General features: G+C 43.2%; 1 protein-coding gene across 3 annotated transcripts in view; it reads left to right on the forward strand.

Annotated features, from left to right (window-relative positions):
* Window positions 1-27,670, forward strand: part of ANKRD11 (ankyrin repeat domain 11) — a 1,275,279-nt gene that overhangs the window by 1,194,960 nt on the left and 52,649 nt on the right. For all 3 annotated transcript variants that reach the window (XM_085639477.1, XM_085639476.1, XM_085639475.1), the window contains one exon: window positions 90-8,371. In XM_085639477.1, the coding sequence (XP_085495603.1) occupies window positions 90-8,371 (8,282 nt within the window). The remainder of the gene's footprint in view (window positions 1-89; window positions 8,372-27,670) is intronic.

The following is a 27,670-nucleotide window of genomic DNA, read 5'->3' on the forward strand; positions in this document are numbered from 1 at the left end:
CGGTTTACTGTAACATAATATACATAATGCAAAACATTTTATTGCATTTTTTTGTAACATCTTTGCTAATGTGTTCTTTATGCTTGCAGAGAGTTCTGAAGAAGAAGATGCGCCTTCATTTGCCCCTTCTAGCTCTGTTGATGGCAATAATACAGACTCTGAGTTTGAGAAGGGATCAAAGCGCAAAAGTAAGAATCCAGATGCACCAAAAAACACACCTGTAAAGGATGAGTATGAATTTGACGAGGATGACGAAGAAGACCGGGTTCCACCAGCTGATGACAAACATTTGTTAAAAAAGGACTTCCGGAAAGATGGTAAAGAAGACAGTGTAATTGCTATACCTAAAATGGAAGTTAAATCTTTTTGTAAAAATGCAGCTGCACCAAAGAAAGCTGCCCGACGCATTTTGTCTGACACTTCGGATGAGGAGGATAGAATAATAACTGTTGGGGCCCCAGAAAAGCTCCGGATGACAGTCCCTGCTATTTTGCCAGTCAAACCTCGAGTGCCGTCCATCACGAAACAGAAAGAGAAAAATAAAGTGAAAAAGAAACGAAAGAAAGATATAAAAAACAAGGAAGTGCGTTTTGGCAAAAAGGATGTATTTTACTCTTCTGAGTCTGAAAGTGAACACTTGGTGGGTGGAGAGAGTGGTGTGCTCTCTTTGGAAAGTTCAAACTGTGTGAAAGCCCCTCCATTAGTGCTTAAAGATTCCTTATTGTTTAATTCTCACTCTACCTCCTCTGCCTCTTCTCATGGGAGTTTGCCATCACAAAAACATAACTCAAATCTCCCAGAACAACATAACAAGCACTGGAGAACAGATAATTGGAAGACTATATCTTCTCCACCTTGGTCAGATGTCAGTTCTTTGTCGGACTCCACAAGAACTAGACCGACTAGTGACTCAGACTATACATCGGAGGATTCATGCATAGAGTCTGTAAAACAGATTCGGAAAAAAACTGAGACTACAAAAAAGAACAGTCAACACAACAGTGTCTTTGAGAAGAAAAATTCTTTGCTTCCGAACGTTGATGGAACAATTCCAAAGTTGGACAAAGAGGGAAAAGTGGTAAAAAAACATAAAACGAAACACAAACATAAAAAAGAAAAGAGTCAATGTCCATCCAACCAAGATGCTAAAATCATGAAAGGGTTGAACGATTATGAGGACTCTAAGCAAAAGAGCGATATGGTTCTAATTGGGGAATCTGAACAACCCATTGAAAGTAAAATAAAAGTACTAAAGCATGAAAGGGAGTATTCCAAAAAAGAGGAAAAAATGCTCAAATCAAGGTCGGAAGAAAAAGACTGGACTTTAAAAGACGATGCTGTAAAGGCTTCCAAAGATGAAAAGTTGTTAAAGAGAGGAAAAGATTGGAGTAAAGATGGATCTAAAACATCCAAGGAGGAGAAAGAAAGAGCGAGTAAATCTGAAAAAGAGAAACCGCTCAAGGAAAAAGTTCCCAAGGTAGAAAAAATCAAAACACACAAAGAGGAAAAAAAGAAAAGATCCAGAGATAAACAGGCAAAGATTGATAAGAAAAATGACTTGAAAGAGGAGAAGGCTTTAAAAAATGAAAAAGATCCCTTTTTTAAAATAGAGAAGGAGAAATCTAAAAAGGAAAAGGTTATCAAGGAGGAACCACCATTTGAAGAATTAAGTTACAAGGGCCTTTTTTTGAACAGTGAAGATGCAAAATCTTTTGAGACAGATGACCAGCAAGAATTGTGGTCCTCCGACTCTTTTGATTTTAAAGAGGACAGTTGGGATGGGCAAGAAACAGAATATGTGGATATCAAGAACAATACATTAAAACTAATCATTGAAACAGTGAAAGCAGAGTTTAAAGATAAAAAAAAGGAGAAAGGAAACAAAGAACGGAAAGACTCAAATGAAAGACACACTATCAAAGATTCTTTAAAGAAAAAAGAGCGAGACTATCCAGAGAAAATCCCAGATAAAAAGGACCAAATTGATAAACCTAAAAGTACATCTGTTTATTTAATTGAGGACAAAAAAAGGAGGGATTCTGCTGAAACCATTAAAGACAGAAAAGATTCCAGTGAGGTGGGAAAAGACAGAAAAGATTCCTTGGATAACAAAGAGCGAAAAGATGTCAAACAGAAACCAGAGGAGCAGCACAGAGAAGTGGTTAAAGAGTATGGGACTGAAATGTTTCACAAGGACAAATCTGAAATTGATTTTAGTGGAAAGACTGCAGAAACTCGTGAGAGGCATCATTCAGGAAAAGAAAAGGACAGGAAGGATCTAAGTGAAAAAGACAGAAAAGAAAAGCTAAAGCCAGAAAAACATAGGGAGAAATCAAAAGAATCCGAGAAAGTTGTGCCAGAAAAGAACCAAAAAGACAAGGATAATGATAAAGTTTCCAGGGAGAAAAAAGATGCAAAGGAAAAATACAAAGACTTGCATAACAAGGAAAAGAAGTTATCAGTTGAACAGAGTAAAGAGAAGAAAGAAAGAAAAAATCCTGGTGACAAAGAGAGAGAATTTGACAAAAGAGAAGAGAAAAAGGGAAGAGAGAACTGGTACTGTATAGCTGATATCTTTACAGATGAAAGTGAAGATGAGACCGATATTTTGAATCTAAGTGGCTTAAAAACAAATGAGACCTATGGGGAACTACATAGTAAGGACATTTATCAAGAGAAAGATGCCCTCGGTGAAAAAACTTTTTATTCCTCTGACAAGTCTAGAAAGTACTCTTCAGACAGGCAGCATACTTCTGAAAAAAATAAAGACAAAGATCCTAAAGATAGGAAAAAGGACCGGTGTATGGCAGAAAGTTCGAAGGACAAAAAAGAGAAGAGTTCAGGGGAGAAACACAGAGATAAAAATTATAAAGAGTTGTTGGAAAAACATAAAGACAGGAGGGATAGGGTATCTGTTGATTCAAACCAAGAAAAGAAAGCCAAACAAAAGTTAGTAATGGAAAAGGGGGATAAAAAGCAACCTGGGGATGACAGATTGAAAAGCAAGCACAAGGATAGACCAGATAAAGAGCATGCAAAGAGGCGGGATTCTTCCAGAAGCAGTGAGGCTGAAAAGAGCATGCTTGAGAAATTAGAAGAAGCAGCCCTCCATGAATTTCAAGATGACTCCTTTGATAAAATAAGTGAGGTGTCCTCAGACAGTTTCACAGACCGGGGTCAGGATCAAGGAATGAGCAACCTCTTTGAAATGTCTACCCTCTCCCATTCAGACACATCTGAGGATAAATTTAAAGATTCCCTCCTTTTACCTAGCTTGCCTGACAAGTTAAAAGAAAAAGAGAGGAATAGACACTCCTCATCATCATCTAAGAAAAGCCATGAAAAAGATAAAGCAAAGAAAGAAAAATCAGAAAAAAGAGAAAAAGTGGATGACATTAGGGAGTCATGTCATCGAAAGGACTCAACACAGAGTGAGAAAGATCATTCGGTTTTAGATGGTGATGGTTTTAACATTACTTGTAGTGTAAAAACTGAAACAGAGGAAGAATATGACAAAGGTGTAGATTACTTGCCTTCTGATAAAAAGGGTAAACCTGATTGGGATCGAGATCCTTCCAAGAAGCTTGAAAAAGAAAAATCATACAGTATCACAAACAGTGTGTTAAAGGAAAAGAAAAAGAAAGACAAACATAGGGAAAAGAGTAAAGAAGAACGAGATAAGCATAGAGAAAAACACTTGGATGGCTCGTTCAGACATCACAAAGAAGACCAAAAAACTGTATCAAAAGAGAAAGAAAGTCATCAATTAATTCCCTATAAGGAGAAGTCGAAGGATGAGTGTGTCAAGCTTAGTGAAACTAAACCAAAGGACAGAGGAAGGGAAATTCATGAGAAAGACAAGAGTGACTCCATCAAGATAACTAATGTCAGTGATAAATTGACATTGGCCAAAGATGGAAACAAGAAAGATAATAGACCAAGGGAAAAACTTTTGGGTGATGGGGATCTAATGATGACTAGTTTTGAACGGATGCTGAGCCAAAAAGATTTAGAAATTGAAGAACGGCACAAGAGACATAAAGAACGAATGAAGCAGATGGAAAAAATGAGGCACAGGTCTGGTGACCCCAAATTGAAGGATAAAAATAAAACCTCTGAAGATTTGCGTAAAAAGAACGTAGATCTTTCCGCTAAAAAAACACCAACTCCAGAGCCCCAGCAAAAGGATAAAAAACTCAAGGAGTCCGGCCCTTTAAACCCTATACTTTCCCCAGAACATAAAAATCAGTCTGGTATAGATTCAAAAGATTGGCTCAATGGCCCTCTAATGAAGGAAATGTTACCAGCCTCACCAAGACCAGACCAGAACCGCCCCACTGGTGTTCCGGTACCAGCATCTGTTGTGTCATGCCCAAGCTATGAAGAGATAATGCAGATACCGAGGACTCCATCATGCAGCAATGAAGACTATACAGATTTGATGTTTGATTGTGCTGATTCACAGCATTCTTTACCTGTATCATCCATGTCAATGAATGCATGTTCACCTTCCTTTTTTGACAGATACTCTAGTGCTTCAAGTGGACTATCTGAAAACCAAAGTCATACCCCAACCAGGGTTACTGGGCCCACCAGTCTTTATCGCTCCATCTCTGTAGATATCAGAAGAGTATCTGAAGAAGAATTTGTTGGTGACAGCAGGTTTTTCCGTCAACAAAGTGTTCCTGTTCCATCAAATTATGACTCCCCAGTGCAACACCTGACTGAGAAGGTTCCCTGCCCCTCTACACCGAATGAAAAGTTTTCCTGTTTGTCTCCTGGCTATTACTCTCCAGAATTAGGCATTCCATCACCTAAAGCAGAACCTTTACAGTGTGCCTCAGGGGCGTTTGGTGGAGCAGCTCAATCACCTGAAAGTATCTATTCTGGATTGAAAGCTAAATCATCCCCTTCACATAGAGATGAGTTCTTGGCACCTTCCATTGAAAGTGCTGTACCACCTGATCTTGACATACATATGGATTCAGTTGAAAATCAGCAAGCTGCTGCTTCGATTTTGCCTCATGAGACAAGCTGTTCATCCCCAGTTCCTTGCAGCAGGGCTGGTTATTTAACTCCTGGGCAAAACTTGACATCGCCTGAACCTAGATTTCTCTCTACAGAACATACATTTTTGAATTCTGAGCCAGGCTATGATCACCCAGAACAATTTATGCCATCAGAACCTAGCTATGCATCATCAGATCAGACCTTTATTCCATCTGAGCCTGACCTGGAACCTGGCTATACACCATCGGCACCTGGCTATACACCATCGGCACCTGGCTATACACCATCGGCACCTGGCTATACACCATCGGCACCTGGCTATACACCATCGGCACCTGGCTATACACCATCAGCACCTGGCTATACACCATCGGAACCTGGCTATACACCATCGGAACCTGGCTATACACCATCGGAACCTGGCTATACACCATCAGAATCGGAACCTGGCTATACACCATCAGAATCGGAACCTGGCTATACACCATCGGAACCTGGCTGTACACCATCGGAACCTGGCTGTACACCATCGGAACCTGGCTGTACACCATCGGAACCTGGCTGTACACCATCGGAACCTGGCTGTACACCATCGGAACCTGGCTGTACACCATCGGAACCTGGCTGTACACCATCGGAACCTGGCTGTACACCATCGGAACCTGGCTGTACACCATCGGAACCTGGCTGTACACCATCGGAACCTGGCTGTACACCGTCGGAACCTGGCTGTACACCGTCGGAAGCTGGCTATCCACCGTCGGAAGCTGGCTATCCACCGTCGGAAGCTGGCTATCCACCGTCGGAAGCTGGCTATCCACCGTCGGAAGCTGGCTATCCACCGTCGGAAGCTGGCTATCCACCGTCGGAAGCTGGCTATCCACCGTCGGAAGCTGGCTATCCACCGTCGGAAGCTGGCTATCCACCGTCGGAAGCTGGCTATCCACCGTCGGAAGCTGGCTATCCACCGTCGGAAGCTGGCTTGGAGCTTGGCATCACACCATCGGAACCTGGCTTGGAACTTGGCATCACACCATCGGAACCTGGCTTGGAACTTGGCATCACACCATCGGAACCTGGCTTGGAACTTGGCATCACACCATCGGAACCTGGCTTGGAACTTGGCTTCACTCGATTAGAGCCCTGTGTAAAGCCTGGCTATATTTCAGCAGAGCCTGGTGTGGAACCGAACTTTACACCATCAAAGCCTCAGTTTACCCTTTCTGAGACTAGCCTTGGGCAATCAGACACTTGTTATAAAGCTGTGGAGCCAGACTTTTCTGTATCAGAACCAGTATTTAAAGCTTTGGATCTTGAGTTTGTCCCGCCTGAGTTTGACGCTGCTGCGGAGCCTGGTGTGGTTGCTGCAGAGCCTGTTGTGACAGCTGCAGAGCCTGGCACGACCGCTGTGGTACCTGTTGCGACTGCTGCGGAGCCTAGCTCAGCTGCTGCGGAGCCTGGTACAACTACCCCAGAGCTTGGCATTGCTCCCTCAGAGCCTGTCCTGATCCAGTCAGAGCCTGATGTGACCCCTTCAAAGGATCCCTTTAAGGTTTTGGACTCTGATATTGAGTCAGACTTGACACCTTTGGAACAGAACTATAAAACTTCCGAGACTGGTTTCACACCATCAGAGCCAGGATTCTTGCCCTCTGCAACTGGTTTCCAATCTACAGAATCTAGATTTTTAACCCCTGTTGAAGAAAATCCTTTCAGTTCTGGTATTTCAGAACCAGCCAGTTTGGGTTGGGCCACTACTCCTACAAGACTGTCTGATTTTGCTGTACCCCCAAGTTTGATGGGCAATGCTTCAGATCATACTGTAAGCTGGTCCATGGGTTCAGGGCTTTTGATTAAATCTCCAAGATGTAATGCATCCCCCAAACCTTTTAGTTCTCAAAGTACAGTGGCTTCCATAGCCACACCCTTTATTTCCACTGAGTCCCCTTACCCAGTTTCTCCCATGTCCTACCAGTTAGCATCGCAGACCAGCTTTGAGGATCCAAAAGAACCAGGGGTCAGGGCACTTTCAGCTGAGCAGACTTCATTGATGTCGCCTACTCCACTAGAGACATTTTTTAACTGCAAATCACTCCCTGAAGAACCATCTACGATGCATTCACAGTCCTCTTACATCTCCGTAGAAACTCAAAATAAGTCTATGTCACCCCCAGCCACTAATTTCTTAAGAGTCAGTAGTATTGAACCCACCAGTAGAGATGAACCAGAACCTTGGTCTGATCCATTTGCAAACTCTGGGGATGAACTGGATCTTGGACCTTTCTCATTGCCAGAATTACCTCTTCAAGTGGAAGAAGGTCCTGATTCAGAAATGGCTGAACCATCATTGCTAGTAGTAGAGAACACATTGGTTGCACAAAGAGCTATTAAGTGTGAGGAAACAGATGTGACTGTCCCTGCTAAGGCATCTGATAACCTAGAATGTTTAGATCATGATCAAGAGGTTATTCTTCCTACTATTAAACCAGAATTCAATTCTGAGTCTCATGTCCACAAACAATTGAACTGTCCCACAGAAAGTGCAGAAGATGATTTGACTCTTCAAGAAGAGAAAGATTTATGCAATTCAGAAACACTTGGGTTTGACGAAGAGCCGTTGCAGTTATCTTCCTCTGACCAGAAAGAGACCGAAACAAAGCCTTCAGATGTTCACGTGAAGGGCACAACTGTGGATAGTTGTTCACCTAAATGTCCTCCACAATGTGTAGTGGATAATACCTTACAAGAGATGGCACATCAGGAAGGAGTTGATAGATCGCCTGCCCAGAATGACATATTGCAAGGTAATACTCACTCGACAGAATCCATACATCCTGTACCAAAGTCAGTGGTTGAAGTTCCAAAAACGCCCAAGATGGATGATATCCCTCAGCGAATAACCCGAAATAGAGCACAGATGCTTGCAAATCAGAATAAGCAGCATGTAACAACTGCGGAGAAAGAGCTTGCCCCAGTGTCTACTCCATCTACCCGAGCCAAGTGCAGAGTATCTGAGGAGGATGACACTCAGACTCAGCATCCTCGTAAGCGCAAATTTCAGCGTCCCAATCAGCAACTTCAGCAGCATATAATCACCACCACACAGCAAACTAGAGAGATGATTCAGCAGACACTTGCAGCTATTGTTGATGCTATAAAGCTGGATGAGATTGAACCCTATCACAGTGATCGGTCTAACCCATATTTTGAATATCTTCAAATCAGAAAAAAAATTGAAGAGAAGCGAAAAATACTCTGCTACATTACACCACAGGCTCCTCAGTGTTATGCAGAATATGTTACGTACACAGGATCATACCTTCTTGATGGAAAACCGCTCAGCAAACTTCACATTCCTGTGGTAAGTCATATTATTGATCCTTTTATATTTAAAATGTCAGTTTACCATTAATGTCAGTTACCCATTGTCCGAGGTAATTGTGGACTGAATTAGCTTTCGTTTTGTATACATAGTATCTCCAGGAATTGTACAACTTGTATGTCAAACACTCCATCTTCCAGATACGTGGGTCCTGACTGCGGATCAGAGGTGTTTTCTACTTGTGCATAGATGGAGAGCAATTCATTTGGAGCCCAATGTGCATTTGTGGAGTTACAAAAACTATTGTCTCTTCATATTTGTTATGAGGCTCACCGGCTTGTCCGGTCTCTTGCAGCGATGGGTGAGAGATACCACAAGACAAACATACCACAAACTCTACACAATAAAGACCAGATCAGGCCATATTGAGTACACTAGATCCTCTCATCCAATCCTCCTGATGTGCTCTGCATTCCCTTGCTTTGTAATACAGGAGCCCGCATCGGCAACATCCTTGAAAAAACGTTTGCTTCTCCATCCTAGCTGTCCTAATACACATCCCAGACCAAGAAACGTATAAGCAAAAACAGCTTCATTATAATGCTGTGGGAGTAGTGCAAATGTACACTCAAACATGCACAGCATATCTAAGAACTGATAACAAATAACAAAATTAATCTCTCATTACTTAAATCTTGTTGATAGGCAACTCTGTTACAACACTCGAATATTGAGTGCTGCAGAACAACACCCTCACGGACAGGAAAATTGACAAGGTAGCAATGATGTGAAAAAAGTGTAAGAAATTGTGTTATTATTGGATTGGGTTATTATTTGGGGTGGGTGACTACCCACCTCAAGGAATAAACACAACCCATGTCCGGGTGCACCCGCAAAGTCATCAAATGAACTTGAGTTAAACCCTTTGTTAGTTATAGCACAGAGCAGGCAGAGTTATCTTAGGGCAATGTGTGAAGTATGTATACAGTACCAAACCAGTAAAGTGAAAATGCAAACCAATAAAAATCCCAAATTAGAAAAACAGAGTATAATTTAATGTAAAAAATAGACACCTAAATGGCGCATGCAATAATGGAACTGGAGATATGATTCTTTAAGTTTTAAGTAGAAATGGTTTCAAACGCACAAAGTGCCAATGATAGTGGCCACAGACCAGGGGCCTAGGAGCAATTTGAGGCTGAACGCAGTGGTGCGCTAGTTGGATACACCAACCGTGTTCGTCCTGGTCAAAGTTTTCAAATTCTTACTGAGTCTTTTAAATCCTAATCCGTAACTGAAGTAACTTCTAAAGCCCCCTAGTACCTCAGGGAAGGCACGTAGACTCACCAGAGGATACAGTCCACATCCAGTTGCCACTGGTCAGCTATCTTTCCAGGAAAAGGCCTCTTGTAATTTGTTTTATCACTGTAGCTACACAGGAGGTCAGCCAGCTGACCTTTGGAGTCCACTTCTTTGTCATGGTTACAAGAGGGAGCAGGTTTGGTCCTTCGGGACTCCTCTAATGTCACAGACATCAGGTCTAGTCCTCTTTTAAATTTCCACAGTTCCTGAAAGTATTCTGATGTTGGCACCTGGAGATGCCACATTTATGTCTGGTGGGTGGGTTGAGTCCTGCCCCCTCCCTAACCAATGGGGAAAAGTTCCTGGCCCCAACCGTAAACACTTTTTCAGTAGTTTTTGGTTACCTTACTGGAAATAAGCCCAAAATGCAAAGTTTCTGATGGATACATCTGCCAGTGGATTCCTCACCTTGTGAATATCCGTGGAATGCTGGCGCAGGGGATATTCACAAGGTGAGGAATCCACAGGCAGATACTGTATCCACCAGAAAAAGCGTTACCGAAGGTAAGTAACTTGTTCGTCAGGGAATTTTCAATTTGGTGAACGTTTTTGACCACACTCAGCATGGTCTAAGGGCTGTGTATGTGTCTGTGTAGTGTACTATGGTAATCATACTATCCTCCCACATATAACACAAAAATCGCATTTAAAGTAGCCACTGTACCCCTCATAAAGCCCATAAACAAACCTGGTAAGCTACAAGCGGAGTTCTTCAGCAGCCAGACAGTGGATGCACAACAGTTGTTTTGGAATGCCCTTCTCTCCCTTTCAAGTACACCCCTAGTGGTCTATGTATACCCAGCATACCTGTCAAGCAGGATTTAACACTCAAGTAGGATTTGACTCTACAGTGTCAAAAAGGATGCATACAGTCCCCACCTTGCGTATTCTGTGGAGCTAAGAGGAGTACTCTCTGCCAATTCATGTCAGCCTATTGTTTGCACCAGGGAGGCATTTCACACTCATTTAAGGCTGATCACTGGCTGAGAGAAGATGAAGAGCTAATTGATATTAGCCTCCAGGAGCGTCAGGCTGGGAAACCATAACATTCTAAAGGTTACTTTTCCTCAATTATTCAGCAATCTTACTTCACTGTTGAATTGTATTTTAGGAGGGGGGGGGGGGGTAAATCTTTTTATTGAGTTTTTAACATATGCAGAACGTGGGTTATTGGCCAGCAAGAGGTTATACAATCACCAAAACAATAGTGAGTAGCTTAACAGCTGTTATTGACTGGTAGGCTCAACAGTAGGTCTTAACAAGCCTAGTGCATTGTAAATTAGCGTGCAAATTATCTCCATCACAGGGTATGAGGAGCCCTGTACATATGCAGTGCCACAGAAAGAGTGTGTCAACGCCCAGTATCATGCACTCTCCTCTAAAAAAGTTGTTGTAGCCAAAGGTTCATTGATAAAGTTTATTCTTGCATATCTGAAAAACCCAACGCGTTTCGGTAGGACAGACATGTTACCAGCACAGATTTAAACACAGTGATGTTAATAAACATACATAAAGGACATTGCCAACAGAGAGAGTAATGAAGATAGTGATTGGTTTGGCCATCTTAGAGTGTATATAAAAACATAACTATGAATTGCATAAATATATCACACATAACCCATATTTCATGACAATGGCAATTGTACCATAACATACCTTTGTTCTTACTGAAATAGGTTACAACTAATAAACAATGTGCCAATGGTGTAAAGGTCCATTTGCATCACTGAACTTTTGGCTACGTCACTTCATGGAGGCAAGTGCACAATACTGAGAGTTGATACGCTCTTTCTGTGGCATTGTGTGTATATATATATCTATATATATATATATATATATATCTCGCTACCAGTCTCCCTCCCACCTCCTGGAAAAGTGTGTGACACTGCTCCAAGGGACTTAAAAGCGGCTTTATTAGTTGACAGTGCACAAGCATAGAAAGGGTCCCTGAAACGCTCGGCAGACGCATTTCTTCCTTCAAATGGATTCCTCAGTGCCCAGTTCAGTTGTATCCTTGTGAGGGGTTCGTTGCTGTGGTGTTTTAACAGCTGTGACCGCTCCCAGTCATGTGATCACGCCCCTCCTCTGCCTTACAGGTGCGAAGCTCCTTGTGCTGTGCCTACTCCCCCACTGCATGCTGGACATCGTAGTTCGCTGCAGGGACCCATGCAGTGAAGGGACCCACTGAACACCCAGTGATGCTTCCAACTGTTGTTGGTCGACTTTTCACAGCCGCTGCAATGCGGAAAAAGGTAACAAAGTTCTCTTAGGTCCCCCTATGTCAGGCAGATTAAACACTGCCTGCTCTCTCCCCAGCGCCGAATCCAGCACCCAGGGGGGTGGGGGGGGGGCGGCACACGACGCGAATGCAGTTTGCAGCAAAGTACCAAAGAGTTAGCAGGAAGGTCGCGTAGCATCAAACCGAGAGGGCGGTCACAAAGCCAGCTCCCGCTAGCTGGCATACCATCGCTACCAGTCTCTTTCCCACCTCTTGGAAAAGAGTGTGACACTGCTCCGGGGATTTAAAAGGGGCTTTATTTGTTGACCGTGCACAAGCATAGAAAGGGTCCCTGAAACGCTCTGGAGACTCGTTTCTTCCTTCAAATGGATTCCTCAGTGCCCATTTCATTTGTATCCTTGTGAGGGGTTTGTTGCTTTGGTGTTTAAACAGCTGTGACCACTCCCATTCATGTGATCATGCCCCTCCTCTGCCTCACACATATGTATATATGTATGTATATATATCGTTGCTGCACACGTACCACCAGTTGTTTTGTGGCTCCACCATTTGGCCGTGACAGTTGTTGTAGGAGCATGGAAGTGCTAAGCGATGGAGCCCCCAGAGTGTGCGCCGTTAAGTGGAACAAGGATGACAGCTGCGGGGGTCCAGATCGAGCAGTGAGACGGTCTTGCCGACTGGCAGCGCTTGATTCAACATCCCTAAAGCAATGCCTTGCCCAGGATACTGGCGTCCTTTGGTGACTGGGCACCGTGGATGTCAATGCAGAAGCGGTGAGGTTTCTTACGGCATATCTGATTTACTTGAATCGATCTCCTCCGACTTCGTTATGTGCCTATCACATAGTTGTATCACGTGCTGCCTTGAGACTGATATTGAGACATTTTTAACCGTCAAAATTGTGAGAGAGACGGAATGATGATAAACGTTCTGGTATTCACAAGGAGCATTGGCTATCTGATTTTTCGCTCAGGACATGTACCCACGGACTTTGGAAATTCGCAAAGCTGTCCAAAAGGATTGTGGGCCCTGTAGTCCTGTTGGGAGGAATTACGTACACCAGGTGGATAACATTAGCGTAAACTATAAACACACTTGGTGCAGTCAGAGCCCTGTGGAGAGCTCGTTTACCACGTGACTTGACTGTGCGTTGGACTCAATTTGCACTTGCATTGTATGTTAGTCGGTCTCAGATTCATATGCCATAAACTTTTTCCGTTTATAATTGAGGATACGATGTCTTGAATGTATTCATGCAATTCACATTGGGAGCACAATCTTCTTTTTTTTATTAGCATATGTTAAGCATTCATTTGATTTATTGCTATAAGGGCATCATGTTTTATAGAAAATTTGTGTCACATCATCAATACACCAACTTGGAATTTAAACATGTTTCCATTCGGGGCAGGAGAGATACCTTCATTTCTTTTCAAGGCATTCAGTGTAAGACGGTTTATATTTATATCCATTGGTAAATCGATACAAATTATGCTGTTATTTTCATTCACAGTTTCGTTGCATTTGTGCACTATATTTGTTATGCAATCAGTATGTTTTACCAGTAATATTTTCACGTCATATGTATACTAGTCTAATAGTTGCAACCAGCATTAGGCTTTAAAGTTAGTCTGTCTTCTATGCCTATCCAAGTTTGAAATGGGGAAGGGTTATTTAACCGGGGAGTTTGATGTGCCAATCAGATTGATAAAGGCTGCTGGGCAGCCGACATAGATATATATATATATCTGCAGGTTGTTGTTGTCTTCGGGAGAAGTCTTTGGTCACAAGATAGGTGACTCCTCCCTTGGACAACAGTGCGCATGGGCATCGACTCCATCCTCAGATTGTTTTTTTCCGCCATTGGGTTCGGATGCAACGTTTCCGCTCTGGTTGGAAATATCAATTCCAAGCTTCTCGAAGCAAAAAACTTTATAACAAAACATCTAAACACCTTCATCCTCGACATCAACTACATCGGCTCGATTCCGGACGTCGATGCGGCCCGCTGGGCCTATCCACGCCGTGAGGCCTAGGGCTCATGGAAAGGACTCCGTTCATAAAATGCCCCCAGTGTGGAGCAAAATTTTCGCACAGTGACCACAACAAAGTCTGCAACCTGTGCCTATCATCGGAACACGACGAGTCCAGCTGTCCAGCCTGTGCAGCATTTCGATCCAAAAAGACCATTTGGGATCGAAGGGCTCGACGCCACATCATGGCACAGAGACCAGCTCCGGAACCAGAGGACATCTTTGATGAAGGCCCAGATGTCCCGGAAGAAGATTCCGAGGATCTGCAAATAATTTCCGACGCAGACGACTCGACCCCATCACTCCTGGGCAACGTGTGAGTACCACTGCCCCTGCCCCAACCCCACCAAAACCAAAGGCATTGGTCAAGACTTCGCCTGCTGGCCCCAGTCGAGACCGAAAACATCCTTCAGAAGCCCCGCCTCCGGGCTCGGCTCCGAAGAAACATAAGCCGCTCGGGACCGAGCAAACCGCATGTAATTGTCCAATCGGCACCGAAGACAAAAGACTACTCGGCACCGTAATCGGCTCCGAAGCCCTCGGCACCGAAACCACCAAGGCCAATAGAGACACCGGCACCGAAGGTTCCTAAGCCCATAGATACACCTTCGGCTCCGAAAACCACATCGGCACCGAAACCATCGTCGGTACTGAAACCACCGGCTAATGACTCTCATACGCCTCCTAAAGCCAAACACGTTACCAATCAACCAAAACCTCGATCGGAACCGAAAAAATCGGTACCAAAGACTGTTCCTGAAGAACAATAACTTTTTCATCTAGACCCAAGGCAGAAAAAGATCTATATCAACTCCAAGACTGGACATGTCACCGCGGTGCCATGCAAAAAACGGAAGCTGGACACACCACCTGTCCCAGTTCCTATAAATAGGATGGACTCTTCTACTTCCCCTATCCCTCCTTCCTCTCCTATACTGTCTCCTATCCCACCCCCTCTGCCTACACCACCATTACATATACCCTCTCCATCTCATACACCACCACAGGATGATTATGATGACCTAGGGGGTGGGGGTGATCCAAATGATCCGTTTACGGATCCAGACACCACACCGCTGGATGATTGGGCATTCCCCTTACCAGATATGCCTGACCCTCAGCCATATCCCTCAAAACCATCGCCTCCTGACGATCACCTGGGGTTTGGACAATTATTAAATAGAGCAGCAATATACCACGGCGTCACAATGCACTCAGATGCACCAGAGGAAGACTTCTTATTAGACACTTTCGAACAGTCTCAAAAGTCTGTACAAATCCTGCCAATGATTAAAGGTGTCATAAAACACGCCTCCAAAGTCTTTAAAGACCCCGTTCGTGCCAGGGCTCTCAACCCACGAATTGAAAAGAAATATAGGCCTGCTCCTGAAGACCCTAACTACATCAAGGGCCAACTCCCTTTGGATTCTTTGGTCGTTTCCAGTGCGCGGAAACGCGCCAACTCCAAAACTACAGGAGACACACCAACCCCAGACAAAGAATCCAAACTATTAGAGGCCTCTGGCAAAAGAGTAGCAGCACAAGCCGCTAATCACTGGCGAATTGCTAACACTCACGCCCTACTGGCACGCTATGATAGGGCCCACTACGATCAATTAGAAACTCTCTTACAACATCTGCCAGACCAATACAAAACCCAATGTAGAAGGAAACAATGGTTCTGAGTGGCCTATGAAGGTCCAGGACAGAGAGGAGCCCTTAAGAGGGCAGGTGATTTAGTATAGGTACAAAGACTCATACGGGAGAGTGATACTTAATATAGAGAAAGGGGACAAGAGAAGTCAATATATGACACTTATTTATTATACATAAGATGAATTCAAGTGCTCACATATTTAGTGACAACAAGCGTGACGTGCAGGTGAGGGTGAACTTTAAAAAAGAACATCGCATTGGCAACAGTAGTGAACCATTTTTTTGTTAGATCAGTATAAAAGGTTCAAGTTGCGTAAGGTCGACGACGTTTCGAACTCAGTTATTCGAGTTCATCTTCAGGACAAATGTGAGCATATGAACTTTAGCATATGGGAAGGTTAATCATTGAAGGTGTCGACAATTAAGAGTGTTTCACCGGTGGTGTCACCACTTCAGTGAGTGCCTCGAGGAAGATCGATGGCTTGAAATCAAAGCTGTATCCAACCACATCAATTTAGGATGGAACGGAGGGGTTCCGGTGCCGGGAATTGAATTCTTTGAGGCGGCACACAGTCCAATCAATGGGGGGTCTCAAGGAGCGGTGGAGCGGGTCCTGTGCGCGTGCAAGTACGCGCAGTGACTCAATACAAAACCCAGGCAAATGACCTCATTCAGGAGGGATAGCTCATTTCAAATGCAGCAATTAAATGTGCACTTGACGTCGCAGACACCGCCTCTAGAGAAATTAAGACAAGTGTGCTCCTTTGACGACATGCATGGCTACGCATCTCAGGCTTCAAGCCAGAGGTACAAACTACCATACTTAGTCAACCATTCAATCAGGAGCAGCTCTTTGGGCCAGCATTTGACGCTGCACTGGAAAAAATGAAAAAAGACACAGACGGCTAAGTCCATGGGAGCATTACAATCTCCCCAACCACGTGGGTCCTTTCGGAGCTCCTTCTATAGAGGAGCCTCCAAAAATATTGGAACGGACACCTCCTCTACATTTAAAACCGCCACAGACACATCCCCTAGTAGAGGATATTTTAGAGGCGGATACAGAGGAAACTACAACAAAGGGCGAGGTCGAGGTAATAACACTCGCACCTCCCCTGCCACAAAACAGTGACTTTTTTCTCCACTCCCCCCAGACCATTCCACTCCGGTCGGGGGAAGATTAACACAGTTCCTACCTGTCTGGAACTCCATCACAACAGACAGGTGGGTAAGACACATTATCCAGTATGGTTATTGCCTGGAACTCGCAACTACCCCCCGTATATACCACCCAAACAGCATCCCATGTCGCAAGATCATCTTACACTCCTCAAACAGGAGGTTCTCTCATTGCTTCAAAAGCACGCAATAGAACTAGTTCCATTACAACATCAGGGTACAGGGGTATATTCACTCTACTTCCTAATCCCCAAAAAGGACGGGACTCTAAGACCAATACTCTACCTCAGACCCCTAAATCTGTATATCAATTCAGATCATTTCCATATGATCACTCTTCAACAAGTGCTCCCACTACTGCAACAAGGCGATTTCCTTACCACACTAGATCTCAAGGACGCTCACTTCCACATTCCCATACATCCTGCCCACAGGAAGTATTTAAGGTTTGTGGTGGATGGACAACACTACCAGTTTGCAGTCCTTCCCATTCGGGGTAACAACCGCACCCAGAGTATTCACAAAATGCCTAGCCGTAGTAGCATCAAAAGACCAAAACAAAAAGCCAGTGCTGCACACAACTCACCTATGCTTAGAAGGGGGAACTGAATGAAACAGTAACTCCAGCAACCACTTTTTCCGTTGGATTTAATCTGTGAAATGTTTTACATTTTTTATATTAGCTGCATTTTCAGTTAATAGAACATATTCATTGTGAAAATAGACAATATAAACATCATTACCACAAAAACAACAACAATTTGACTTAATTTTGTATAAATTGACACCAATACATAAAAAACTACAATCTAACGTATAAACATCTGTCATACAAATCATCCATCCTCACTAGACAATCTACACATTAGAACAATTATGAACAAATAATGTACAAAAAGACCATCAATAAGAAAGCATTTAACATAGTTTGTAAAACACTATACTGTGTTATTTAAGAGAAGATTGGCCTAAAGCGAAAAGAAGGGGGGTCTACGCGTTTCGAATCCCTTATTGTGCGGGGATTCTCATCAGGACCAACATATAGCTGAGACAAAACAAAAGAAATGTTTTTAATCAAATGGCCCCACTCTATTGCGTTATGGCTGCATGTGTTAAATAGGTTCTTACCTTAAAATCAAGCAAGCCAAGCTTTTCAAAATTGTCACTATTTCAATCCGTGACCTAAGTACATAAAGAACCAACAAAATGTCACCTCATCATATTTCTATCATCCACAACAACGAACCAATTATACCAAAGGACAAATGACAGCTGCCACCCATCTTACTTAAGAAGCTGTGGTGTGTTCCGACGCGGTATTCATGCAGCAGCGATTGCTTGGTGAGTCTCCAGTCATATATTAATTGGGAGCAAGTCTCGGTATATTTGTATTCTGAAAAACGAACAACTCGGTATGACAATCTATTCCTTCACGTTGTGTATACGTCATGCTGGACGTTTTATGTGAGGCTTTTAGTGTCTTACCTTGACACGTTTGGGCGTGAAGAATCAAGAAATCTCTTTTCTTTTGCTGAGTTGTATGAAGCAACTAGTGCTACGACGGGACCGCTAGATTGAACCGGAGATAGCCATGGAGAGTCAATCTCGGCATTCGCATCAATCTAAAAATGGACGACGGGACCCAGTTAGTGTGAGCCTAGGTGTCTATTAATATATTGCGGGGTAATCTTCGCGATGGCGGGGCCTTACCTCAAAAAGCGTGAGGACTCATCTCTCTTTGCTCTGTTCCTTCGTCTGAGAACTAATGCAGACTAGAGGCGGCCATCCCCGGCAGTCGTATTAAACGTCTGATGACGTAAGCGGGCAATGGACTACAAATGGCATGGGAATTGTAGTTTTGTGAGAACGAATAAAGCATTTTGTTTGCTGGACTTGAATTTGATTGAACAACGGGCTGCCTTATAACATTGCGGGGACACATGGATATGTGAGATTCTACTCCGCTGCTTAACAGGCTGTTATAGACTACTGAGATAGCAGGGTCACATAGCAGAACTACAAAACAAATGGGATTTGTAGTTTTTCATTGTCATGTGCTGAGTTCTGATGCTGAGAGATAGAACAGGCTTATAAATTATAAATCTCAGAGAGTTCATTTAATCCATCTATGGATGTGTTGAATTTAATTATAAGCATGGCTTCTCTTTTGAGTAGTTTAGCATCCAAGTCGCCACCTCGCTGATCTCGTTCAACTTTCGAAATGACTGTCCATTTCAATTCTTGTTCCGTATGGTTCTTCAAATGCCAATGGTTGACCAATGGTGCGTTGTGCACATTTTTGCGTATTCTTGATTTGTGTTGTTGAATTAGATTCCTTACCTCCTGATTTGTCTTTCCAATATAAAGTTTGTTGCATGGGCACTGAATGCCATATACTACAAATTTTGATTTGCAATTGGAAAAGGTATCATGTTTCCAATGTACTCCATTGTGGAAGAATAGATTTCCTTCAGTGGTTGAATCGCAGCAGACACATGTGCCACACTTATGGTGTCCCTGTATTGGCGGGAGGCTCAGCATGTCTCTTATATCCGGGCCTTTTGTTCTGGGTAGTGCCGCTCGCACTAACTGATTGGCAATGCTTTTATCCTTTTTAAATGCAAATAATGGTATTTCATTTAATGTTTTCTCCAAATTCTTTACTAGGTGCCAATTTTGTTTGATGATCTTTTTGAACCAATTGGACGTTGGACCAAACGTGGAGACGCAAACAATTCTTTCAGTTTTCAATTTCTCACGTCTCTCAAGTAGAGTTTCACGCGGTGTCCACCACGCTCGTTTGATGGCCTTTTTCAAGAGTTTTTTTGGGTATCCGCTCGCTAGTAGGTTTTCCTTCAATTTTTCTGCATGGAGAAAATATTCATCTTTAAATGAACAATTTCGTTGGATGCGAAGAAATTGCCCATAAGGCAAATTTTCTCGTAGACTGCGTGGATGATTGCTTGAATAGTGCAACGCTTTGTTTCTGTCTGTTTCCTTTTTATACAATGTAGTCATCAGGCGTCCATCTGTTGGGTAAACCTCCACATCCAGGAATGCCATTTTAGATTTGGAGTAATTCATACTAAATTGTATGTCAGGTGTTCTGTTGAGCCAATTGAAGAACGCATGTAGCTTTTCTTCTTCTCCAGTCCAAACTAGGAAAACGTCGTCGATATAACGGAGCCAATTGCTGATGGAATCCGCAAAGGGGTTGTTGTTATGAATAAATTGGTCTTCATATTTGGACATATATAGAACTGCTAGTTCCGGGGCGAAGGGACAGCCCATAGCCACACCTTTGACTTGGTAGAAAAAGTCGTTTTGAAAGCGAAAATAGTTGTTTTTTAAGGCAAAGGTTGCTAGTTCCATAATGAATTTAGTTGGTATTTTCTCGGGTTTGGGTCTGCTGTCCAAGAATGTTTGAATGACAGCTAGCCCTTCATCCTGCGTTATCTCCGTATAGAGTGATGTCACATCTAACGTCACTAAAAAGTGCTGATTTTCATGAAAAACCATTGTCTCAAGTTTGTTTAAGAAATCGGTAGTATCCTTTAGGTAGGATTTGACCTCACTCATAAAAGGTTTTAAGAAAAAATCTACGAATTTAGAAATAGGTTCTGTTAGCCGTAGTAGCAGCACATCACAGACGACAACAAATCCATGTCTTCCCGTATCTAGACGACTGGCTAATAAAAGCCAAGTCATTCAACAAGTGTCCTACACACTCACCAAACTATCCAAACTTTACACAACTTGGGATTCACAGTAAACTATCCCAAATCTCACCTCCAACCTGCTCACATACATCAGTATCTGGGAGCCACAATAAACACCTCCACAGCCCGAGCATATCCTAATCCAGCCAGGATAGCCAATATGCAAGCTCTTATCGCAAAATTCCAAACCCAACACACTCTTCCAGCAAGAGTGTTCATGCAACTCATAGGCATGATGGCGTCATGCATCTTCATTGTGCCTTATGCAAGACTTCAAATGCGTCCCTTGCAAGAATGTCTAGCACGTCAGTGGAACCCGGCTCACGGACAACTTACAGATCTGGTGTTGGTGGACAGCCGCACACATCGCTCTCTCAAATGGTGGAACATAACAAACCTCTCCAAAGGGCGGCCGTTCCTAGAGCCTCTTCCACAGATAGTGCTGACCGAACGCATCGCTCACGGGATGGGGAGCCCACCTCCTCGGCCACACCACTCAGGGCAAATGGACCACTCAACAAAAAATGCTCCATATCAATTACCTGGAGCTGCTAGCAGTGTTCCTAGCACTAAAATTATTCCAAATATATCTCCAAAACAAAACTGTCCTCATTCAGACAGACAACATGACAGCCATGTATTTACATACAGAAACAAGGAGGCACACATTCTCTCCAGCTATCCCAGCTCGCACAGAACATTTGGAGATGGGCCATTCCCCAGAAAATATACCTACTTGCAGAACACCTTCCAGGGGTTCACAATCAGATTGCCGATCTCTTAAGTCGACAGACTCAACAAATCCACAAATGGGAACTACATCCCCAAGTTCTAATACCCTTTTTCCAACAATGGGGCCAACCAGACATAGATCTGTTTGCCACACACAAACGCAAAATGCCCAACCTTCGCCACCAGGTTTCCCCACCCGGAGTCAAAGGGCAATGCAATATGGATGAACTGGTCAGGCAGATTTGCGTACGCTTTTCCACCTCTCCCACTTATTCCATTAGTGGTACGCAAGGTCAGGCAACAGTATCTCAAACTGATCTTAGTAGCTCCCACATGAGCACGCCAACCTTTGTTCCCAACACTACTGGAACTCTCGCTAGTGCCCCACCAAAAACTGCATCTCTCCCCATCCTTATTAACCCAGAACCGTGGAGAAATCAGACACCCAGATCTAGGTCAACTGAACATGGCAATCTGGCTCCGGAAGTCCTAGAGTTTGGTTATCTCAACCTACCACCAGACTGCATGAATATTATAAGGGAGGCCAGACGACCTACCACCAGAGCCTGCTACGCTGCAAAATGGAAAAGATTTGCCATTTACTGCACTAACAATCATATAAACCCACTGGATGCATCCATCCAGGACATCATTTGCTACCTGCTACACTTGCAAAGATGTAATTTGGCATACTCATCCATACGTCTCCACCTAGCAGCGTTAGCAGCCTACTTACAAAATAGACAACACTTGTCACTCTTTAGAGTGCCTGCGATCAAAGCCTTCATGGAAGGACTAAAAAGAATTATTCCTCTCAGATTACCACCCTCTCCAGTGTGGAATCTAAACATTGTTCTTACAAGGCTCATGGGACCCCCATTTGAACCTATGTATAAATGCGAATTACAGTTCCTCACATGTAAAGTAGCTTTCCTTATCGCTATCACATCCCTCAGGAGGGTGAGTGAAATCCAGGCTTTAACCATACAAGAACCATTCTTACAATTACACCGTAACAAATTGGTTCTTAGAACAAACCCGAAATTCCTTCCAAAAGGCATATCTCCGTTCCATCTTAACCAATCAGTAGAGCTACCAGTGTTCTTCCCAAATCCCGACTCGGTAGCTGAAAGAGCTCTTCATACCTTAGACGTCAAGAGCCCTTCTGTACTACATTGACAGAACCAAATCATTCCGCAAAACAATTGTTTGTTGCTTTCTCACCACCACATAAAGGCAACCCCATTTCCAAATCTGGGATAGCTAGGTGGATAGTTAAATGTATCCAAATATGCTACCACAAGGCTAAACGCACACTAACGGTTCCCCCTAGAGCACATTCCACATGCAAAATAGGGGCTTACATGGCATTCTTAGGAAACATTCCCTTAGAAAATATTTGTAAGGCAGCCACATGGTCTACAACACACACCTTCACTAAACACTATTGTGTTGACGTGCAAGCAAAGCAACAAGCTTCTGTAGGTCAAGCTGTCCTTAAAACTCTATTTCAAACTGCTGCAACCGATACAGGTGACCACCGCTAGGGGAGACACTGCTATATAGTCTATCCTAAGTGTGTGATCTGCAGCTCATATGCCTCGAACGGAATATGCTACTTACCAGTATGCATCTGTTCTTGGCATGTAGAGCTGCAGGGCCACACACGCCACCCACCTCCCCCGGACCTGTATCTGTTCCAGCATCGTCTTACTTAGACATCACACATGGACTTCTCTCTCTTTTCTACAAACTCCATAATTTCCCATCATGGCGAAAAACAATCTGAGGATGGAGTTGATGCCCATGCGCACTGTCGTCCAAGGGAGGAGTCACCTATCTCGTGACCAAAGACTTCTTCCGAAGACAACAACAACCTGCAAGCATCCGAGCCAAAACACCAGATGGCGATCTACTATCCTAAGTGTGTGGCTCTGCAGCTCTACATGCCAAGAACAGATGCATACTGGTAAGTAGCATATTCCATATATCAACAAGAACAGTGTACTGAACGAGTTAAAAAATGTTGGATACAAAACAACAACGAAAGTTAATAGTGAAAGTCAAAACGCAGTATAAACCGAGCATATTGTGTGTAAAAACAGACTAAATGAGAAAAAAGCAATGGAGTATGTTTTTCATGTTTACTTTTATCACATGACACGGGAGAAACCACAAAAACAAAAGTATAAAAATAGTAGGCGACTATGTTTCCTCATGTGATCAAGGACACTTGTCCAAAACGCGTCATAAAGCTGCAAAAATAAAGACCTGAACTTGCCACAATACATTGGGGTTCTTGACTCTCTCTTCGCCGACTGGGAAGTGGGGAGATCCCAAAACTTTGTTCTATATGAGAAACGGAAGTTGGTTGATTCTGCTATACGGACCCCCTCCCTGAAAGCGGCAGCCGCCCACAACCAGCAAGTCGTGTGGATCCTGGAAGGATAATTGGCGGTTACCCCCGAGCGCAGCAACTGGACGGATACCGGACGAGGAGACTGAAGCAGCCGGGTCGGATGACCCGCCAGCGACGTGCCCATGGCGGTGTGTGTCCACGGTATCTGCGGCGGTTGGGAGGTGTGGACAGGCGAAACTGTAGCCCATTCACCGGGGCTCAGCACGTACAAACAGTTCATTATGTCAGCGGAAAAAGTCCGAATAAGGGAGGCAGCAGCTGAGGAACTTTTCAGCAATTTACCAAAAGTAACAGCAGTGGGTAGTAACACGCAAAACAAGAATAACACCAACATTAAGGATGAAATTGGAAAGGCACTATTAAAACAACTTGAGAAGTGTATGAGATCAGAGGTCACCAAGTGGTGGGAGAACAAATCGCTAACGAAATATGAGGAGTTGGGGCGGGTACCTTGGGGGCTCCGGATCCTCTTGGCGCCGAGCTGCGAGAACCCGAACCCAGCCATGTTAAAAGAATGGGGCGAAAGCAACCTTGCAGCTTCGATGAACTTTGTCCGGATTCTTATTAAATACGCAGAATCGAATCATCTGGATTTAATGAGAGAAAGATATATCAATGAGGTGCTGGGTAAACTGGAGCCTAAGGAGTTTATCACTAAAACTCGAAAAGAGATACAGGACCGTTTAGCTAAACAAGAAGAAAAAATAGAACAAAGCAAAATATTTAAATTTGCCAGCGACCAAACCGATTATGAGCAAGGCCAGATATACACATTTGCTTGCAAATATGCAACTGCAAAGAAACTAAAATTGAATGCCGAAGCCAAAAAAGACGCAGCATCAGGAACACAGCAACATGCGGGCCGTCCACAGACTCCGTGTCACTGTCAGAAGACCTCACAATCAGTGATACAGGCTCTGAAAGTAGCAACATGAGCTCAACCAGTGACACCACAGAAAGAAGACTGTTGAATCTAGGGGAGGAAGTTGATTTTTTTAGTCACAGACCGCCGCCAACACCCTGAGACCACGGAAACAAGAAGCCATCCGAAAATAGAGGAATGCAAAAAGGAGGGACAGACGGAAAAAATGCAAATGTAAAACCAAAAAGAAGATACTGGCGCAAATGAAAATAGATTTGAAGGAAGACAAAACCACCATCAATCTTTCAACAATACAATTGACAGACACAGAAAAACAAGTGCTCATGTTGGGTCTATCATATTGTCCACCTAATGATTTTAATTATGCGCAAACAAGAATGGACATTTTCAGTTATATACGCAAATTTAAACTAATGAAGTTCTTTACCATCAAAAACGGTCTAGAAACTAATAGCGCTGAGCAGCAACTACAACCAGGCAACAAATGTAACCTATTAGTATCAGATATCCCGATATTACTCACAGCACAAGCAATTATGGCTGAAACCAGCAACCACAACGAAATCTTACAACACAAGAACAGCTTCAACAATCTGACATTATTCAACAAGCAGCCCATTCAAGAGAAAACCTACTTTCATCCCCTCTATGCCCAAAGACTCTATAGATATTTTCACGAGAGAGTGACGGAAGACATCAAGAAATTGTACCATCGAATAAATTACAAAAAACGGCAAAAACAATACAAAGAAATCGAATACATGACGCTGATCAATAAACTCAGCAACAATCATGAAGTGGCTATCAAACAATCAGACAAAGGAGGCAATATAGTGCTATGGCCTCAAACAGACTATACAAAAGAAGCATCTAGACAACTATCGGATCAAGCATGCTATGAAAAATCCAACATAAAAGATTACAACAAGGCTAAAGAGACATTGACCAAAAGCGCCAATTTAAACGTGAAGGGATGATATCGGGAGAAGAATTCAAATTCTTATGGGTAGAATATCCGGTGATTCCATCTATTTATTTTATACCCAAGACTCACAAAAATATTAGTCCAATCCCAGGATGACCCATAATCTCAGTTATCAACAGCATGGGAGAACACATTTCCCAATACATGGACTACTTTTTACAAGGTTTGGTTAAAGACCTTCCAACCTATGTAAAAGATTCAGCAGACTTTTTGAACAAAATCAAGAACATACAATGGGGACCTGATATGAGGTTCATAACCCTAGATATAGAGTAATTATATACTTGCATAGACCATACAACTGGACTTGCAGCAATCAAATCTTATCTAGCTACAAGGCCTGTAGAATGTTATGAACATAACAAAATCATTATGGAATGTATAGAATGGAGCCTTACCAACAACTATTTTATGTTTGGAACACAAATGTACAAACAACTGAGGGGCGTGGCTATGGGGTCCTGCTTCTCCCCAGCTATGCCTGACTCATGGTAGGCTGGTGGGAGGAGTAGGCCCTCAGGTCAACGCATTCAGAAACATATACCAGGCATGTGAAGCATTGGCTTTGGTATATAGATGATGTTTTATTGTTTGGCAGGGTAGTGAAGAAGATGTCACTTTGTTTATAAATAACATCAATAATAATTCCGTAAATTTAAAATTCACCTCACACATCAGCGAAAAGAGTGTTGAGTTTCTAGATGTGAGAGTATACATCAATGAAGGCCACATTACTACCACTCTTTATAGAAAAAGCACAGCTGGCAACTCAACGCTTCATGCATCCAGTGCCCACCCCAAACACTTGGTACGGAGTGTACCCTATGGGGAACTCCTCAGAATCAAGAGAATATGTAGCACCGTAAAGGACCAGGAGGCATGCACACAAGAAGCGTTAATGAGGTTCAGAAAGATGATACAGTACATCTATCCTCTTAGAGGTAGAGGCTAAAGTGGCACTTAGATCTAGGGACTCCCTGCTTGAGTCGAATATCAGAAATATAGATCAGAAACAAAAAACGAATGCGCCCAGACTTATTCTTACTTTTAACCAGCAAGAAAGACAACTTAGGTCAATTATTAAACAAAATTGTCCTATAGTGCTTACTGACGCGGTCTTGGCGCCTGATCTCTCTGACAACCCGACCGTCACTTTTAGAAAAGGAATTTCGATGAGAACCCAAATTGTGAGAAGTAGCCCTGAAATCCAGATGAAAAGTAAAACATGGCTACAGCCACAACAAGGATTTCACAAATGCTCATTGTAAGACCCCATTCAGCCCTACTGAAATTAAGATCAAAGGTAGCTTTAATTGTAAGACTGAGTACGCTGTGTATGTTCTGACATGCACCTGTGGCCTATGATGTGTGAAGCACAAAGCTACAGGTGCATATCAGAATTTTACAACATCTTAGAGCAATTGTTAACAACGACACAGCGTACCCAGTGGCCAGGCCTTTTCATTTAACACATGGTAACGATCTGAAGTGCCTAAAATACTATGATCGCGGCAGTGCCAAATCTCCGTAGAGGAGGGAATAGAGAACGATCACTTCACCAACTGGAGTCCAAAATGATCTTGGAATTAAACAGTAGGCACCCCAGAGGACTGAATAATACAGACTATCTACATAACTTCCTGTAATTACACTGAAAAAGAAAATGATATATGCATTATGAAATCCTCAGCTGTAAATGAGCATCAACTCCCATTGTTTATCTGCTTTTTGTTTTACTATAAAACTCACACCACACTATTTTATGTGTAGTCATGCACCAACACAATAAGATAGCACTTGCACTTTAAGGTTTGGTATGGGCGGCCGCTCCATTGAGATAAGTAAGCAGAGCATTTATTTTAGTGAATTGCTTCCTGTGCTGAGTAATGTTTTGAATTTGTTTTCAGTTTAAGAGTACGCCTAGCCACAGTGTTTTTAGTACAAAACCTTTGTTTTGTTAATGTAAGTCTCTTCTTGATAGGTGGTGTGCAGTTTTTCTCTTGGGCATCCAACTAAATATTGACCGTAAGCACACCGTGCCCCAAAGAGAGACCTCTTTTTAAGATTCTTTTTTCTGCTGTGAGGTTCCGGAGCTGTGCAGGGAGAGCTGTGTTGGGGGAGCGCCAACGGA

The sequence above is a fragment of the Triturus cristatus genome, chromosome 12 (genome assembly GCF_964204655.1).
Source record: "Triturus cristatus chromosome 12, aTriCri1.1, whole genome shotgun sequence".
NCBI lineage: Eukaryota > Metazoa > Chordata > Amphibia > Caudata > Salamandridae > Triturus > Triturus cristatus.